Source organism: Cynocephalus volans, chromosome 11 (genome assembly GCF_027409185.1).
Source record: "Cynocephalus volans isolate mCynVol1 chromosome 11, mCynVol1.pri, whole genome shotgun sequence".
NCBI classification, from domain to species: domain Eukaryota; kingdom Metazoa; phylum Chordata; class Mammalia; order Dermoptera; family Cynocephalidae; genus Cynocephalus; species Cynocephalus volans.
The window spans coordinates 57,214,089-57,234,362 of record NC_084470.1 but is presented as its reverse complement, the minus strand read 5'-3'; the positions used below and the strand labels follow the sequence as shown (position 1 = coordinate 57,234,362).

The 20,274-nt window shown below is 40.7% G+C and overlaps 1 protein-coding gene across 1 annotated transcript; it reads left to right on the top strand.

The window, feature by feature from the left end:
• The first annotated feature begins 76 nt into the window (after positions 1-76).
• LOC134390302 (putative serine protease 46) lies at positions 77-19,337 on the top strand. Its single transcript, XM_063113506.1, has 5 exons — positions 77-161; positions 3,153-3,330; positions 3,479-3,738; positions 4,521-4,678; positions 19,083-19,337. Exons 1-5 carry the CDS (start codon positions 77-79, stop codon positions 19,335-19,337), a joined length of 936 nt encoding a protein of 311 aa, XP_062969576.1.
• Positions 19,338-20,274: the final 937 nt, after the last annotated feature.

Here is a 20,274-nt window from a genome sequence, read left to right as displayed (position 1 = left end):
CACATCAGAGATGCTCCGCCCACCCTGCCCCTATGTCCGATTATAAGCAACAGTGAGGGATAGACATCTCCTTGCCATGGCATGTGGGCCGGGGGGTCTCCAGGGCCATCTCACATCTCCATTTTCTTCTGCCGGACTTGAGAATCAGCCCTATATTGAAGGTAGGGCTTCAGGGATGGCGCAGAGGCAGGAGGGGTCTGTCTGACTGGGTGCCTGTGTCAGCTGTCCTCATGCCTGGACACCCTCCATTTGTCCATGTCCTGATGGGTACATCCCTAGCAGACTGAGGACCCGCATGGTGTTGGAGCAGTTCCAATTTTCAGGGTGACCATGAACACACGAGGGAAGAGCCTTATTAAAAATGGGGGTACAAGAGCTGGCCCATGGCTCACTTGGGAGAGTGTGGTGCTGATAACACAAAGGCCATGGGTTCGGATCCCTATATAGGGATGGCCGGTTCACTCACTTCGGAGAGTGTGGTGCGACAATACCAAGTCAAGGGTTAAGATCCTCTTACCAGTCATCTTTAAAAAAAAAAATGAGGGTACAAACGAACACCCATGAAACAGGTGAGCTTGTTTGGGAGGCACAGACTCAGGAGAAGCTGGATTTGTTGTGATGATGATGTGGTATGTGAGTGCCCACTCACTTGACATCAGGCACTGCTGAGACAGCTTTGCATCTCAACACTCTGTGAGGTGGGCTTTCCCAGCAGCCCCATTTCATAGTAGGAAACCCCAGGCCCAGAGAGCTTAAGTGGTTTGTGAATGGTGGAATCAGGATTCAATGCCAATTTCCAATAGGCTCTTTGGGGGTGAAGAATTTGGGACCCTAACTGACAGAGGGTCTCCAGGCTCCAACCCTAACCTATGACCACAGATGATGTTGTGGGGGCTGCCCTGGCTGGCATCACTTGCCAGCTGCCCATTCTGCTGCTTGGCAGGGAGCATGCTGGGGTGGCAACGTGTCCCCCAACTCAGGGACTTTGTCTTTTTCCATCTCTGGGTGACTCCCCCTCCTGGACTAGTGCCTTGTTGAATGAAGGAAGGAAGGAACGGATGGTTTCCTACTCTGAACTGTGCTATAGCGCCATCAGGCATCTGTGATGTTTTGGGATGGTGAGGATGTGTGGAGCTCCATGTAGATGACTCTGTGACTGTGATGATGTGGGGATGGGTGTGTGGCTGTTGTCTTACAGGGATGGAGGTCATGTCTTCCTGTGACCACATGTGAGTGAGTGTGAAAAATGATGGCAAAGTGCTGCTTGTGTGGGGGTGAGTTCTGACTCTGGGGCTCCAAGAGGGGGTAGAGACTGTCTGCAGTGGAATCTGCTTGAGCCACTGAGTGTTGCTGTGTATGAAATGGTGACGTTGTGCCTGAGACCAAGTTGATCTGTGATATCTTGTGCCGAATAATCCATCATGGCGCCTCCCAGATTCAGCTGCTGTACTTGGTGCTGACCTCTGGTGCTGGCATTTCCAGGCCGAATCCTGCAAATCCCGTGTAAAGTTTTGAGGAAGGGGGTTGGAGTCAACATTGTCCTGGATGTGAATTCTAAGGAGGGCTGTTCTTTGAGACCTGAGGAACCCACTGAGGATGGGGAGCACCTAGGCGAAGCCCGAACCTGTCCCCTAGAGCTGTCACTTTTTAAGTGGTGAAGTTCTTAATGGAGAACCCTAGCTCCATGGGCCTCAGCTTTGTGAGAAAGGAAATGGCAAGCTCTGGAATCCCTCTCTTACCTCCCAACGTGGAACAGTCTTGATTGGGGTGGCTGTAATCAGAAGTAAAAAGGTAACTATCAACCCACCACAGTGTAGGAGAAGGCCCAGAAATGTGGCTCCCCCTGCGGGAGACAAAACTAGGACAGCCATGGAAAGGGACATGGATGGGAATCACACAGTAAGCAGGCAAGACAAGATAGCACTCCATGGAGACATGCGGGGCTCATGGGATTCCTGTGGATCCTGGTGGAAGGCCACAGAAGTTGGCAGCAAGGGAATTGGCCATTTACATCTGATAGTGCACGGAGCCCTAGGACACATGGTGTGGATGAGCCTTAACATCAATGGTCTGTGACCCTCTGAGAGATTTCCATGAGGCAGGGCCCAGTAGATATTTCTGCTGCTATGTACAGGTCACCAAAGATATTAGCTTTGTGTGTTTATTGCTGTACTTCCTGCACCACCACTGCTTCCCACAGACTCCCCCAGCAAGGACAAGCTTTGGCTACTGCTGCTGAGTCCCTGACACTCTGCTTGTCACTGCATGCCAAGCTGTGAAGGGAAAGAGACTTTTTCTAAGCACGACAGCTTGTGATGGGGTAGACATGTCCAGCTTTGCCTCTACTGAGGAGATCCGTGATCACATGTAACAGTTTGTTGACCAGCCCAAACTTGGCAGAAGGCCATATAAGAAACCTCTCCGTTTATCTTTAATCTTGGTCTCCAACTCTTGCTGTAGAATCTTTCTGCCTTATCCTTTATGATGTTCAGTTATTAAATACCAATCCAAGCTGGTCCAGTTTAAAATCTCAATCTCATATCCAGTTCAGTGTAGTCTCCTCTCCTTCTGCCCCTGCTGTAGGGGCCAGTGAGAGTCAAGGAGGGAGTGGACAAACATCTCTACTCACTTCTGGTTATGGTCACAAAGACCACACCTCCAGTGCCGTGATCTTTATCAGAGTGGGCCCTGGAATTGTGCAATGTGACATGACTATCCATTTCTTTTTGGTTACAACTGACAGGCAGCCCGGGCCACTTGTGCCCTGTCACTTACCTCCTGGCTGACAATCTACCCCTCTGCCGATTCTCTGTTTTCATTTACTTCCCTAACCATCTGTGTGTGTAAACTATGGGCAGGGGATGATGTCCTGGGATGATGGCTTATAACAAGCCCTGGAGGAGTTGTTTAGTCCCCATTGTTTGGGGGCTCTCTTTGTAAGGCAGGGTAACTGCTGCCTCTGGGTCTCTGATTGCCAATTTTGTGGCTGTGGGAAAAGCCCCTTCCCACGTGTGCATGTGGCAGTGGCTGTGACAGGGCTGGAAGGCAGCTCTCTCTGCCTTGACAGTCTACTGTGAACAGGGGTGTGAGGGCTGCCCTCTACTGCCCAAGAGCCCGAGAGGGCACAGCCCCCTCTCCACCTCTTTCCTCAGGGTCTTGGTTCCGGGGCTGTGGTCAGACCAATATGTCTTGTAAGATGGTGCAGGGGAAGCTGGTGGAGGTAGGCAAGTGGCCATGGCAGGTGAACATCTTGTTCCTGGGCATGTACATCTGCAGTGGCTCCCTCATCCACCGCCAGTGGGTCCTCACAGCCGCGCACTGCTTACAGAGGTCAGTCAGGGTGGCCAGCCAGGCCCAGGGACTTTACTTTCTGGCCTGGGGGCCCTGGTGAATCTGGGGATCTGGGGGTAGGGGGCCTGGCTGGGTGGCCTGTGCTCAGCCCCTGCTGCCGAACTCTTACCGACCCATGGCCCTGCAGATCCAAGGATCCCCAAATGTACTCTGTGATGGTGGGAGTCCATCACCTCCCAGAAAACGGCACTCAGCTCCCCCTCACTCGCATCGTGATTCATGAGGATTTCAGCAATCTCATGTCCCAGGACATTGCCCTCCTGCAGCTCAGGGACCCCGTCTCCTGGTCCCCCCTTGTTCAGCCGGTCTGCCTTCCCACCATCAAATTGAAGCCACCCGTCGGAACCATGTGCTGGGTGATCGGGTGGGGACTTACAAAGAAGCAAGGTGAGTGAAGGCAGGCAGAGGTTCAAAGACACATGCTTCTTCAGAGCACAACCCCATCACAGGCTCATTTGTTTATTCCTTTATTCGCCCATTCACTGAGTCAGCAAACACTTCCAGGGCACCTACACATGCTGTACACTGTCCTGACCTCTTGATATACGTAATGCTCTAGTGCAGAAGACACACATGGCCTGCATGGACCTCATCCCCAAAGTTAAGTTAAATCCAGTGCCAAGCCCTCACCCTGCAGCATGGCAGGAAGTTAACCCTTGGCTATTGATGGGATTCCCTGTCTGCAGGTGGCACGAAGGCCATGCTCTCAGGAGGTACTGAGGCATTGAGGAGGCCTCTCTAGCCATCGTGTACACTGGTTACCTCGAGGCACCTGTAATCCCTGAGGCCTGGCCCCTGTTGGTGCTACCCTGGGGTCCTAGAAAATGGGTACCTTTGTGGGTTTCTGCCTCCCAGGGGATGCCACACTCTGGGCTGTAGGGTCTTACCACCTTGCCAGTGGCCATGGAGCAGTGCTCTCAGCCCCTCACCCTCATAGAACCTGGATTATTGGGGAAATCACTCCTTGTCCTCATTTGGTGCCTGGATGTCACTCCAAGCCCCTTGGCGTCTCTTTAATGAGCTGGGGGCTTTTTCAAAAGTCAGGCTATGGGCTGGAGCCTTTATAAATCACCATTTCAGGAAATGGCCCTCTCTCCCTCATGAGTGAATGAGTTGTAGATGTGCTGAAAAGTTGAGGAGATGACAAGGCAGGATCTCTCTCTCCACAGTGACCCCAAAGACCCCTTACAGCCTTCAGGAGGTGGCTGCCAGGATTGTAAACAATGATATCTGCAATAAACGGTACCGATTCCTCTTGAAGAACCAGAAGTTAATTGGGAATGACATGCTGTGTGCCAGCTCAGAGTGGGGTTTGGACACTTGTAAGGTATGGAGTGTGTGGACTGGGGCAAAGAGGAGACTTTCAGGTGTCATGCTTTCTTTTTCACATGGCTTGGGAGACCTTATGAAAATCTTCTCCCCCTGAGCTTCAGTTTCCCAGTCTGTAAAGGAAGGAAAATGATGCTAATAATGGCAGTACCTCTTAGGTCATTTTAACACTCCTAAACATCAGCCGCATGCCCAGATCTGGGTCAGGTGCTGGCAGAACCTGTTTTGTGTAAATTGCATCTTTCTGTAAGTATGCTTCTGTCACTTGCAGCTTCTATTCAACATTATTTTTGAGATTTATCCATGTTGAATACAGGCAGCTTTAATTTACTAATTAAAAGCTCTACGATATTCTCTTTTGTGAATATGACACAATTTATCCATTCTTTTCTTTACAAACATTGAGAGAGTTTCCAATTTTTTCATATCATAAACTCTCCTGCTCTGAATTTTCTCACACACATTTCCCAATTTACTTGTTCCAGAGTTTCTCAGCAGGATGCATCCTGTATGGAACTGGTGGATCATAGGCTGATTTACCTTCATCTTTAATGGTCATGGCCAAATTGTTTTCCAAAGTGAGTGTATTAATCTATGTTCTTTCAGCAGTATTTGAGAGTTGCATTGCTCCATATCATTGCCAAGTTTGGATATTGTCATACTATAAAATGTTTTCCATTCTGATGGATGAGGAATAGTACCTCACTGTGGCTGCAATGTGTACATACACAATTACTAGAGCAGTTGTGCATCTTTTCATATGTTTGTTCAGTATTTGTGATTCCTATGAATCAATCATTCATATACTTTGCACATTTTTCTATTGTTTGCCTTTTTCTTTTTTTTATATTCTGGATACTAATTCTATGTTCATTGTGTATATTGTAAATATCTTCTCCCAGTTTTCCATTTATCTTTTCATTTTATTTATACTGTCCTTTGCTGAACAGCAATTTAGATTTTATTTTAGTCAAATATATCATGTTGTCCTTTCTGGTTTATGCTTTTTGTGTCTTATTTAAGAAATCCTTCCTTTTCCTGAGGCTATAAAGACAATGCTCCAGAATTTCTCCTATATATGTTTTTTTAAAGTTTGGAAATTTTGGTTTCCATATTTTGAATCTGCATGTCATTTATTTTTTGAATGTTATATGATAGGAATCTATTTCATCATGTGGACTACCAATTGTCCCAATGCAACGCATTGAAAAAATCATTTCCTGCACTTGATTGTCACCATCTCTCTCATCTATCCAGTTTCTATATACACATAGGCTAACTTCTTAGCTGGAAACATAGTTATTTTAATTTTAGTCTTTCTTCCTTTATAATGCAAGTATTTGAGGCTACAAATTTCCCTCTGAATATTTCTTAAGCTTCATGTCACAAATTTTGATATGTAGCATTTTTATTGTTATCTAGTTTAAAATATTTTATATAGTTTCCATTTTGATTTTGTTCTGACTCGTGCATGTTTTTGTGGTTATTAATTTCCAACTCAGTTCTCCTGTAGTCATAAAATTATTTCTACAGTGGTACCAGTTATATGGAATATGTTGAGACTTGTTTGGTAGCCTGGTATGTAGTTAATTTTTTAACATTTATTTCACTATTTCTATTTCTATTAGTTTGTGTGCTTTCCTTGGTCTTGACTTGGCTTTTGTTTTATGTCTTCTTGGGCAGAAAGGTTTACTCTTCCTAGTTTTGTGTTTAAAGCATTTAAAATCATGAAATCACCTTTATTTTGAACTTTGAATTCATCCCTTTAATTTTGTACTGTTGTGATTCCATCATCACTACTTTATTTTAAAATACATATCTTTTTTTGTGATTTGGAAGGAAATGCAGACATTTTGTAAAAAAAAAAAAAAAAAAAAAAAGGTAATATCTAAATGCAAAAATTAGAAAATGATACTTTCCCATAATCAAACTACCTAGAAATTTCCACTCTAAATTGTTTGGCTTATATCCCTAACAGCTCTTTCTATACATATAAAACCCTAAGCAAGTTTTTTTTTTTTTTTACTTGTTTTGTTTTTTAACAAAAAACTTTTATACAATTTTATTCTCTAACTTTTGGGTTTTCATTTAAAATATATCTTGAGAGGGCTGGCCAGTTAGCTGACTTGGTTAGAGTGTGGTGCTGATAACACCAAGGTCAAGGGTTCAGCTCTCCATACTGTCCAACCACACACACATGCGCGCGCGCACACACACACACACGCACGCACTCTATATATCTTGGACTCCTTTCCATGTCTATATATGTAAATATATTCCATTCTCCTTAACTACTGAATAATAATTCTCTCATATGGCTATGTCACAGTCTGTTTAACCATTCTTCTATTGATAGACATTTGATCTCATTTCAGTTTATTTATTTTACCATACCAGAGTAAAAGTCTTTCTTCAAATATCTTTTTGCATTTGTTTAAGCATTTCTCTAGAATAAAATTTTAGAAGTTTAATTATAAAATCAATTGTATATGCATTTTAAATTTTAGTAGATATTAATAAAGTAGCCTCCCCAAAGATGTAATCCATTTATTTTAACACCAACAGTTTATGAATGCCCTTGTCCTATATCATCACCAGCATTAGGCATTATCTTTATTTTAACTTTTGTTATTTTGGTGGACTAAAACTTGTATTTTATTTTTGTTTTAATTTTATGAAATTGAGTAATTCTGTAAATTGCATGTGTAACAGGATATTAAATAGGAAGCTTCAACAAAGCATTAAACTACAATATGTATCAGAATTCAGAGTATAACTGATATTCTACTACATGTGTGTATCAAAGGGTGAGGAGAATTGAGTGGGAGGTGATTTTGTGTATAGGATTTCTCTGAAGAGAATGTTCTTATGGTCTCACCTTTTCCCCTTTAAGGGGATGAGGGGGTGCCTGTCCCACACTTCAAGTCTACTGGGAGGGGTTTCAATAGGATCACTCAAAATGAGTGATGTGTGCCCCTGAAGCTAGGGAAGAGTCAGCTGTAAATCCCCTCCCGGCTCAGGGAGTCGCCTGAAGAGGTTAAAAAAGTTCTCCTTTACTTCTCACTCCTCTCCTGCTTTAACTTTGCAGGTTCAGAAGGCAGCGTTAGCAAGATGGAGTGGGAGTGGAAGCTAAAAGAGAAGGAAGGGGAGAGTACAGACCTCTCTTCCCACTTCCCAGGCTTCCTGCTTGACAAAGCCCCAGATGGCAGTGGGAAGTTTTACTTTAAATCCTGTCTTAACATTGTGATTATTCGGTTGCTATGAGTCCGATATGTCTCCCAAAAGTTCACCCATTGGAAATGTAATCTCCATTATAACAGTGTTAAAGTGTGGGAAATCTCACTATGGTAATTGAAAGGTGGGGCCTTTAAGAGGTGATTAGATTGTGCGGACTGAATGGATTAATTCATTGATGGTTTAATGAGTGTTCATGGGTGTGGTTATAATGGCTTTATAAGGAGAGCAGTGAGCAAAAGCTTAGCTCACTCCTGCTCAGCCCATTTTTGCATGTGACACCCTGCAACGAAGGCCCTCAATCAGATGCACCCCTGGACCTGGGACTTCCCAGCCTCCAAAACTGTAAGAAATAAATTACCCAGTTTCAGGTATTCTGTTATAAACAACAGAAGCAGAACAACACATACGTGAAAATGGATATTCTGATTTCTGAACTGATGTATTTATGTGACACTTGATGTAATTATAGTGATTACATTAATCATAATGAGCAAAAAATTCTGGTTCTAAGTTTTACCCAGGATCAGGGAAAAACTTGCCTTCTAAATAAATTTTAAAGGGAAAAAAGGGATCCAAATAAAATGCTCACTTTGTTCGGTATACCATTTACACTTTTCCCTGTCCTTTGCCCATGTTCTTCTACTAAACTACTTGTGTTTTCATTGACTTATAAAAACTCTGGATATTATATTCTGTGGTAATTAGTGGCCAAGGAGCATTATGTCTTTTTTGACTTAATTTCAAATGGTTCATAAATATTCATATATATGTGCATATGTATACATACATGTGGAGAGAGAGAATATAAAACAAATATGGTGAAACATTAACAATTAGTGAATCTGGGTAAAAATATTATACTTGTAACTTTTCTGTAAGTCTCAAATTATTTCAAAATAAAAAGTTATCAAAAACTTTGGGTATTGGAAGTTTTAACCTTTTAAAATGCTTTATAATATTTTACCATATTTGTCCATCATTTACCTTTTTTTGGTGTGAATTTTTATCCCTATAGAGTTATGTAAAATTTTTTTGTGTTGAAATAAAATTTATCATTATTTCTCTTGATAATTTTAGGTTTTTTGCCATGTTTAGAAATACCTTTCCCACCCTAAGATTATGATATTATTTACTCATCATGTTCTAATTATTTTCTTTAAATATTTTAATTTTGGCTCATCTAGAAGGTTGAGAAAGGAAATCCAGCTTTATTTTTCTACAAATGAGTAGCCAGTTATGTAAAAATCTTTTATTGAATACTTTTGGTTTTTTGGCTATGAAACAGAAATGCCCCATTTATTGTATTCTAAATGTCCATCTTCTTTTGATTTATTTCTGCCCTTTACAGTCTCATCCTATGCCACAACTATTTTAAAATTATCATAGCATTGTAATTCTTTTTTTGTATATGGTAAGGGAAGTCCTCCTTCATTATCCTTCTTTTAAAAAGTTTACCTGGCTATTCTCCTATGTTCATTCTAATTTAACATTTGTAAAATAGTGCTGTCAAAAAAAAAATCACATGGGGATTTTGGTGGAAATTAAAAATTTAGGGAAAACAGACTCTTATTTTGCTATATTTCTTTATATTTATAGAGCAGGCATTTGTAGCTTTCTCTACATAGTTATTGCATGTTGCTCCTTAGGTTTATTCCTAGATGCTATGTATTATGTCCTTATTATGAGCAGTATATTTTATTTCATTGTGTTTTCTGTTTATGTTATAGATTTTTTGTGTATTTACTTTGTAATAAGCAACTTTTCTGGATCTTGTTGGTTCTCTTCAATTTTGTAGACCCAGATTATATATCATCTGCAAACAACAGTAAATTTTCCTCCTTTTCAATGTGTATGCCTCATTTCTTTTTCTTGTCTACTTGCAATGTCCACAACTGTATTGCAGAACAACTGCTGTCTTTCAGAAGATATTGAGGCATTTAGTTTTAGGTTTGTCTCTTGTAAACAGTGTAAAGCTAGATGCCGTTCTTTTCAACACACCTGAGAGACTGTCTTTTAGTCCATTTATCAAGAATGTATTTTTTAGTCCTTACCTTGCATTTTGATTTGATTTTTTTTCTCCCTCCATTTTTCTCCTTAAGTGGTTTAGAAGTTATGTATTTGGTAAATTCCATTCTGCTACTGGTCACCTTATATTTTCCACATACATATTTAAAATTGTATTATCACTTAAAGTTAATCAGTGTCTACATCCTCCTTTGCAGGACCAGAACCTTCCTCCATTTCCACTTTCTTCATTTCCATCATCCAGACTCATCTTCTTGTTGAAAACATCTGAAAATTCAACTTACTGAACTCTTTTATTGAATTTAAAGGTTTTTATTGACTCTCATGGATTTTTCAGACCTACACTCATATGAACTGCAATTAGAAATATCACCTCTTTTATTTCCATGACTTTTACTTTTTTTCATAGCTATGGAATTATAGCTATGTTTTCTCTTGTTGCTGACTTTCATGGAAGTGCTTCTTACACTTCATCATGAAGCATTTATTTCATGATATTAATCTGGCACTTTAAAATTGAGAGTACTTCAAAAAGTTCATGGAAAAATAGAATTAAAAGATAATATAAATCTTTTCATGAACTTATTGATGTCCCTTGTATAACCTGTCAAAGAGAGACCCATTCCTTTCTGTTTTACTATCACATTTTATTTCAAGAATGAATGCTCTGCTTTATAAATGTGTTTTCTGACCGCATGCTTTAATTTAACATGCTGAGTCAGTTCAGTGAACAGATTCCTCATGTCCATTCACCCTGCATCCCAGGATTCATCCCTCCCTGGTCATGGTATACTTTTGCCTCATTCATCGTGGGACTAAGATTTATAATATATTTTTTTAGACAGGTTTTAATTTATTTATTCATCCATCAGACACTGTGTGCTGGTCCCTGGGCCAGGCACAGGATAGCCCTGGGCCTAGGAAAGACACTGGCCTTGGGAACAAATAGCCCAGGTGGCACAATCCAGGCAATACAATTCACACAGCTCTTTTTTTTTTTTTTTTTCCTCCAGTGAGGTTAGGCTCCAATTTGAGGTGCTTAGAGGAAGACACCCCCTTTGGTCAACGTATGGTATCAGGACTATGCTTCACTTGAAAGATATTCGTCCATGTTCTGGAACATTTGAGATAACATGAATTATCTCCTCCCTGAACACTGGATAGAAGTTGTTTGTGAAACCACATAGGTGTGTTTTCCTCTGAGTGGTTGTTCTTGGGCAATATTTTAAGTTGTTTTGCGCATAGTTATTGGACCTGTCAGACTTTCATTCTTTAAATTAGTTTAAATAAATGATTTGCATGTTCTTATAAATTATTCATTTCATCCAGAATTTAAACCCACAAAGAGGAAGTTGTAAACAGTCTTGAGATTCTGAGAAAGTATATTTTCCCTTGATGTGGTTCTAGTCTCTCTTCTACACAAACTATGAAGTATTTGCATTTTCCTTCTCTTTCTGTTTTTCTTAGTAAGAGTTATAAGGTGCTTATCTATTTTGTTGTTTTTATTGAAAATATTTTAACATTTACTTGTATATTTTTGTGGGGTACAGTGTGTTGTTTCAATACATGCATGTACTGCACAGTGATTCACATAGGGTAGATAACATAGTTTTGTACCCATTAAATGTCCACTACATTTCCTCCTCTTCACCCTTTCAACCCCTGGCCTCTGGTAACCATTACTCTACACTCTACTTCTATGAGAACCACTTTTTTTTTTAAGATTCCACGTATCAGTGATATCATGAAGTATTTGCCTTTTTGTGCCTGACTTACTTCACTTAACATGATGGTTTCCAGTTCCATCCATGTTGCTGCAAATGATAGGATATTGGTTTTTATAGTTGAGTAATATTCCATTGTGTGTGTGTGTGTGTATATATATATATATATATATATATATATACCACAGTTTTTAATCCATTCATCCATTGATGGGCATTTGGTTGACTCCATCTCTTGGCTATTGTGAATAGTGCTGTGATGAACAAGGGAGTGCAGGTGTCTTTTTGATACATTGATTTCATTTCCTTTGGATATATACCCAGTAGTGGAATAGTTACTATGGTAGATCTATTTTTAGTTCACTGAGGATCCTCTGTACTGTTTTCCACAGTAGCTGTATCAATTGACACTCCTACCAGCAATGTAGGAGAGTTCCTTTTTCTCCACATTATTGTCAGCATTTGTTATTTTTTTGTCTTATTGATAGTGATCATTCTGACTAGAATGAGATGATATCTTACTGTGTATTTAATTTGCATTTCCCTGATGATTAGTGATGTTGAGCATTTTTTCATGTGCCTGTTGGCCATTTATATGTCTTCTTCTGAGAAATATCTGTTCAGGCCCTTTGCTCATTTTTTAATTGGGTTATTTGTTTTTTTGCTGTTGAGTTGTTGAAGTTCCTTATATATTCTGGATATTAGCCCCTTGTCTGATGTGTAGTTTGAAAACACTTTCTTCCATTCTGTAGGCTGTTTCTTCACTCTGTTGACAGTGTCCCTTGCTGTGCAGAGGCTTCTTAGTTTGATATAGTCCCATTTATGTATTTTTGCTTTAGTTGCCTGTGCCTTTGTAGTCTCACACAAAAAAGTGTTGCCCACTCCCATTTCATGTAGCGTTTCCCCTTTATTTTGTTCTAGTAGTTTCATACTATTAGGTCTTAAATTTATGTCTTTGATCCATTTTGAGTTGGTTTTTGTGTATGGTGAAAGATAGGGTTCTAGTTTTAATATTCTGCATGTGGATGTCTGGTTTTCCTAGCACCATTTGTTAAAGAGGTTGTCTTTTCCCATTGTATATTTTTGGCACCTTTGTTGAAAACAAGTTGACTGTAAATGTGTGGGTTTATTTTGGGGATCTCTATTCTATTACATTGGTCAATTTGTCTTTTTTCATGCCAGTACCATGCTGTTTTGGTTACTATAGCTTTATAGCATGTTCTGAAGTCAGGAAGTGTGATACCTCCAACTTTGTTCCTTTTGTTCAAGATTGCCTTAGTTATACAAGGTCTTTTATGGTTCCATACAAATTTTAAGATCATTTTTTCTATTTCTGTGAAGAATGTCATTGGTATTTTGATAGGGATTGTGTTGAATGTAGATTGCTTTGGGTAATATGGACATCTTGATGATGTTAATTCTTCTGACTCATGAACATGGGGTATTTTTCCATTTATTTGTGTTCTCTTCCATTTTTTGTTTTTTACCAATGCTTTATAATTTTCATTGTAGAGGTCTTTCACCTCCTTGGTTAAATTTACTCCTAGGTATTTCATTTTTTTGGAAGCCGTTGTGAATGGGATTACTTTCTTGATCTTCTTTGGCTATCTCATTATTGGCATATAGGAACGCTGCTAATTTTTGTGTGATGATTTTGTATCTTGCCACTGTACTGAATTCATTTATTAGTTGTAGTAATTTTTTGGTGGAGTCTTTAGGGTTTTCTGTGTATAGGATCATGTTATCTGCAGATAGGGATAATTTGACTTCCTCCCTTCTGATTTGAATGCCCTTTATTTCTTTCTCTTGCCTATTGCACTGGCTAGAACTTCTAGTACTATGTTGAATAAGAGTGGGGAAAGTGAGCATCCTTGTCTTGATCCAGATCTTAGAGGAAACACCTCCAATTTTTGTCCATTCAGTATGATATTAGCTGTGGATTTGTCTTATATGGCCTTTATAAGTGTCCTTCTATACCTAATTTGTTGAGTGTTTTTATCATGAAGCGGTGATGCTTTTACTGCATCTATTGAAATAATCACGTGATTTTTTACCCTTCCTTCTGTTAATGTGACTTTATACCAAGGGTACAAGTAGTTTATTCACCACCCTTACAATATTGGAGTATTCTGAGGTCGTCTGTGTATTTATTAATGAGTTCTGTACCTTCAGATGTTTTCTTGCTACTGTTTAGCATTGTTTCTTTCAGACTGTAGAGCCCCCTTTGGCATTTCTTCTAAGGCAGGTATAATGTTGATGATTTCCCTTAGCTTTTGCTTTTTTGGGAAAGACTATTTCTTCTTCATATTTGAAGGTTAGTTTTTCTGGATACAGAATTCTCCGTTGATAGTCTTTTTCCTTCAGCACTTTGAATATATCATCCCACTTTCTCCTGTCCTGTAGGGCTTCTACTGAGAAATCCATTGAGAGATGTATTAGGGCTCTGTTGAATGTTATGTGTCTCTTTTCTCTTGCTGCTTTCAGTATTCTCTTTCTGTCTTTGGTTTTTATAATGTGTCTTGGGGTGTTCCTCTTTGGATTGAATTTGACTGGAAATCTCTGAACTTCCTGTACCTGGATGCTGTCATCTTTCTCCATATTTGGGAAGTTTTCAGTCATTATTTCCTTGAATGTGCTTTCTAAGTCTCTTCCTCTTTCTTCTCCTTCAGGTATGCCAATTATGTGGAGGTTATTTCAGTAAAGGAGGTCCCATATTTGCTGTATTTCTATTTCATTTTTTGTTATTCTTTTTTCTTCTCTGATTGGATAATTTCATGTGTCTTATCTTTGAACTCAATGACTCTTTCCTCTGATTAAATCTGCTGTTGGAACTTTCTATCAGGTTTTTCAATTTAGATAATGTATTCTTTATTTCTAGAATTTCTTTCTTTTTTTTTCTAATTGATTCTATTCCTTTGTCAAGTTTCTTGTTCTGCTTCTGAATTTTTTCCCAGATAGCATTTAATTTTCTATCTGTATTTTCTTATGACTCCCAAACATCCTTAAGAGGGCTATCCTGAATTCTCTGTCAGACATTTCATAAATCTGCTGTTCCTCTGCATCCATTACTCGTGTTTAGTTTGTTTCCTTTGGTGGCAACATATTTGTCTGTTCTTTCTCAATATTTGTGTCTTTATGTTGATGCCTGGGCATTTGAGGAGACTACTACCTCTTCTAGGTTTTCTGGGTGTTCTTTGGTTGTGTTAGATCTTTACTGGTTAGTATCAGAGCTTTGTCTCTGGTCTGTGTGTAGGTGTGTTTTCCATTCTGTGGTGGAATAATAGCTACCACTGGCACTTAGACCCTGCACTGGAACAAATGTGCTGTTGTATGGTTAGTTCCTGAGTTGGGGGAACTTCCTGTGGGGACCAGAACTGGAGCTCTGTGCTTGAGATAAATTGCTGCTTTGCTGCCAATTCTCTGAGAAAGGCTTTTTATGTGGACCTTAATCACTTCTAGGTCTGGGTTGTGTGGAAATTCTGGCCCAGAACTGGATCTTCCCTGCAGATTGTGCCCCCTGCACTTCTATTACCCTGACCGATTTCCACTGAGACTAATGCACCTCATCCAATGTTCCCTGATGTGGCAGCCTTTCTCTTGCATTCTAACCGCTTCCAATGGAGCAGGCCATGTATGCAACCCTTGCAATAACTCACTAGCCTCTGGGAAAATCCTTTCTCCAATCAGCGGTGACTGCTTGCTCCTATGCAGGCCCAGGGGAATCTAGCCTGTGGTCTTTATGGCCTGTGGGCTGGTATGATGTGCTCCAAACTCCTCCTCTCCCTTGCAGACTCTAAGCAGGTTTATGTGAAGCATGCTGCTGCAGCTTGTTCTGGCTTTGATCAGTGTGCAGCAGCTACTCCCCACCTCCATACCAGGCTGGCTCAGAAGTGGCCAGGGCTCAGAACGATAGGCACTATCACTGCACCCTCTTGCCATGCGCTCTCGTGCATTCACAAAATTCACAGGCCTCTCCTTCTCTTCCCCCAGCTCCGGTGGTCCCAGGTTGGCAGTGTTTGCTTCTTAATAGTTGTAAATCTACCTGTGGGGAGGGGCAGTGCTGGGAATCATCTATTCTGCCATCTTGATGACGTTACTCTCCTTTTGTTGTTGTTTTTAAAGAACAGCTATTGATTTCATTTCTTGAGTGTTAAATTTCTGCTTTCCAATGCATGAATTACTTTTTGTCTTTATTAATTCCTTTTCAAGTATCTTGAGCTGAATTTGCACTGATAAATAATTGATGGTAATAACAAATAATTTATTTTCATTCTGTTTTGTCTGATATTAAAAGTATTTTAGATCAAGACTCTTCAGTGTGCAGTTTCGGCCCATATCCCATGGGCTTTGCAATATGTCCTGTTCTCATCTTTCTTCATTCTAATTGTGGATTTTAATTGTTTTTACTTTAATGTATTTGAAAGTACTTCTTTTTTTTATATTGATGGGATGGCTCACATTTTGTTATTGAGTACTGGTTTTATTTCACTATGATAAGAGAATGTCTACATACAATGGATGTCTCTCTCTCTTTCTCTCTCTCCCCTATTCTCTCTCTGTGTGTTCTCTTTCTCTGGGCCCCTAGAGTCTAGTCAATCATTTCTTCAGGAAAGGCCCTCACACTATCACTGACTTGATTATTATGGGCTTGATTTTTTTTCCTTCATCTTCCATTTCCCTTCCCCCAAAATACACCTACTCAAATCTGTTTAATGTGTATATTTAATAAATGCATAGTGTTGCTATGTGTATATTTTAATTTGTGTAAATTATATTGTGCTATATATCACCTCCTGTAATTGTTTACTGAGGAGTCTCCATTGGTAGAGTAGTCACAGTAAATGGTTTTATTCTTCAAGTCATTGCCCCTGCACGCATATGTCAAATCTTCCTCCTTCCTGCAAACATCATTTTGGGCAGAGTTCATAATTTTCAGTAACTTTCAGTTATTAAACACCCTGTTCCTTTAAAAGTTTCAATTTAAGAATCAATTTGATTTAACTCTCATTTAATGACTTACCCTTTCTCCCATCTCTGGTGCTCTTGGCAGATGGGGTTCCAGCCTCTTCTAGCCTATCTCCTGTCCACAGAAACCCTCGGATCTCTCCCAACTCTCTTTTTCTGCTTGTTATTTTCATAAATTCCTTGAATATGCTAAATATTGACCTCTAGTTGGTTTTAGACAGAACAAATGCCCTATCTTAATTTATCTATATTAATGAGATTTGGTGTCCTTCATTTAACAAATAACCTTAATTTTGACGTAATCAAGCCTAACACACTTGCCCTCTTCAGGTTTGTGGATTTAGAGTTTTATTTTTAAAAATATGCTTTGTCCCAAGTCATAAAGATATATATTTTTAATTAGCTTTATATATTTTTAAAATTAGCTTTATCTTTTTACTTTTCACATTCAGAGTTTTAATTCCTCTGGAGTGTAGTTATGGTAGACTAAAACTTTATTTTTTTCCATCTGGTGAGCCAATTTTCCCACCATCTACTGCAGAGTCCTCCTTTTCCATAGACTTGATGCTTTCTCTGATGTGTGCCCAGTCCCCTGAAGTGCAGGTTCTCCATTGCCACACTGGTCTATTTTTCTGTTTCTATGCCAGTACCACACTGTTTCTGTAATTATTCTGAAAATATGATTCAATTATTTGTCACTAGCTGGCAGGTCAAATCTGCCCTGAGTCTGACTCTCCAATTTTCTCTTCTTTCTCAAAACTGTCATGGAATTTCTGGACTATTATTCTTTAATATCAATTTTAGAATCACGTTGTCAAGTTCCTTGAAACATCCTGCTGACATTTTAGTTGGAATTGCTTGAACTTTAGAGATGAATGTAAGGAGAAGTGACATTGTTACAATTTTTAATTATTTTTATTCTATATTGAATAAAGACAAAATAATATTTATAAAAAATGTATGGAGAATAGAGAATAACACGACCAACATCCATTCATCTGCCACCAAGCCTAAGAAATAGTGCCTTGCCAGACACTGAAGTTTCCATGCACTTATTCCTGTATCTTGAGCCTCGAAGGCTCTTACTCCGTGCTCAGTTTTTCTGCTGGCTGGCTTTTGCTCATGCTGCGTTGACTTTCTTGTGTGCTGTGCAATGTTTTGAGGAGTGAGGACATGTTCTTTAGAGTATTAACTGTGGGAATGCTCTGAGGTATGGCTTGAAAGGTAGGTTCCTCTAGACAGAATCTACATTTGCTTCTGCCAGGTCCCTGGGGATATGACCAACCCAGGACCATTTTAAACAACATCCATCCTTGGCTCAGGTTTTTTGAGCCACCCAGCCAGTGAGAATTCAAGTTGCAAGTTCACACAAGGGCAGGTATTTCCAGTTCATCCTCACTCTGAGAATGTGGTTCTTTTTTGGAGGTGTAGCTTTTTGCAGGAGGCCTTCTTTTCGGGCTCTCCTCTTTGGGCAGGGCCTGGATTTTGTCTTTGGTCTCCTGCACCCATGGACAAGGCTGTGAAAACTGAAGCTCAGCTTCACTGGGTTGGAAAAGAACCTTGGGACAAAAGCTATCTTTTGAGCTTATTGACTTCTCTGGGTTCTATCTCTCACTTAGGTTTTGTACTCTGAAGAGTTTATTTTCTTGCCAGCTCACCCATACATTTAAAATGAGAATTTTTTTAATCCCACATTTTTAGCTTTCTTCAGCAAAAAGGTTGGTTAGGGTATCTTATCTTCCATACTGAATGAAGCCAAATGCTGAGAATTGACATTTTTACATTGCTTTAAGTTGTCTCATCTGTGAACACAGTGTACCTATACATTAATGTAGGTCTTCTTTTATGTTCTTAGGCATAGTTTAATTATTTTTTTCCTTAAGTGTCTTATGTACTCTTCATTAGATGATGTCTTGTAAATCTCAGTTTGCATTATGTTTAAAAAATTAAATATAATGAGCTGGTTTTCTGATTTATAAAATTACATTTCCAGCATTACCGAAGAGTGTAAAGGAAGTTTTAAAAAAAAATTATAAGAAACCCACCATCACAAGAAATAACAGCTGTTACCTTTTGATGGATGTCATTGTAAACATTGTCCTTACACATGCACCCATTTTTGCACAGAAAGAGGGAGGCTGGTTTGCATTTCAAACAGCTCACTCTGCAAGCAGGATTGTAGGAAAGACAAAGGTCAATGGCAATACCTTGGAGGCCCACCAGGATTTAGGGAGAGGGCAGAGGAGGGAACCAGGGAGTTATGGGCAGAGAGTTAGAAGAATGAAGAGAGAGGCCAGCACGTCCCAAGCTTGGGCCTCGGTGCAGAGCTTACGTGTCACGAACAAGTTCATGGCCACGTCTTGTTCTCGAGGACAGCACAGGCCTAATACAGCTCATTCTGAGGAGGCCCTCCTGCGGCCATCCTTATGCTTCCCTTCCTCTCCTCTGCAGGCTAACTCTGGCAGTTCCCTTGTCTGCCAAGTGAACAAGACCTGGATTCAGATGGGAGTGGTGAGCTGGGGCTTTGGCTGTGGCCGGCGCCAGTACCCGACCATCTACACCAGCACCTCTTACTTCACCCAGTGGATCAAGACACGGGTTGCAGACGTGAGGTTCATCAGTAGGGCTGACCCTGCCTTCCTGAGCCCAGTCTTCCTCACTGCCTACATTCTGCTAGTCTCCTTGGGCTCTCTGTGGCTCCTGTGAGCTTTGTGTCCAGGGTGGTCAATCCTGAAGGTTGCTTCTCCCTCCCCTCTGTTTTGCCCTCAAAAGTGGAGACTATAGTTTGCATAGGACATCAGGGCAGTGACCTTGGGGGAGGGTTCCAGAGCCACTGTTTTTTTGGTTGTTCAATGAAAGAGACGCTCTTGAATTCTGAGCCACTGAAGTCATCATCTTTTCTCTTGACTTTGATTGGAGCCCTTCAGAACCTCCCTCACCACCAACAGTCCTGGCTGTCCTCTCAAGATGAGCCTTCCTTGATAGTCTTACCCCATGTCTGTCTTGTGCTTGTTGTGTGACCTGTTTGGGAGATTGTTCCCCTTTCTTGCTGCAGTTTAGTCTTCCACCAAATACGGGGTTGCAGTCCCTGCTCAGTCATCCCAGCATTCCAGCAATCCCCCAGGTCCTCATGGCCCTCTGCTAGGTATCTGAAAAACACTTTCCCTCAGGTCTTCCTGCAAGGGTTGGCCTCTTTCCAAGAAACTCACAATGGCCAGATCACACACTCACATGTGGACCGTGTTCCCGAACCCACAGGCCTCTGCCAACACCTCATTTCTTCCTGAGGGTCTGCAGAACCTGACCTGTCCATCCTCCCTCCCTGGCAGGGGTGGGGGTGTGAGGGCAGCAGGAGTGCCTGCTTAGAGGATGAATGTGTGTGACTTTACTGTGAGCTCCTGAGCTGCCTCACTGACCTCCATCAGACTCCAAGAGAATGAGGAAGGCTGGCTCCAGCTGGCCAGACTGAGGACAGAGCCTTGCCCCTCCTGTCAGACCTGGTGGGCCTCAGGTTCAGAGTGGCTAGCCACCCTGGTCCCTTGGGGCACCAAAGGGCAATGCATGCTAGTCTTTTCAGAGACTAGAACACTGAATGGCCAGTTTGAGTGCCTCTTCCAAGACCCAGACCCTGACAAATGTTAGA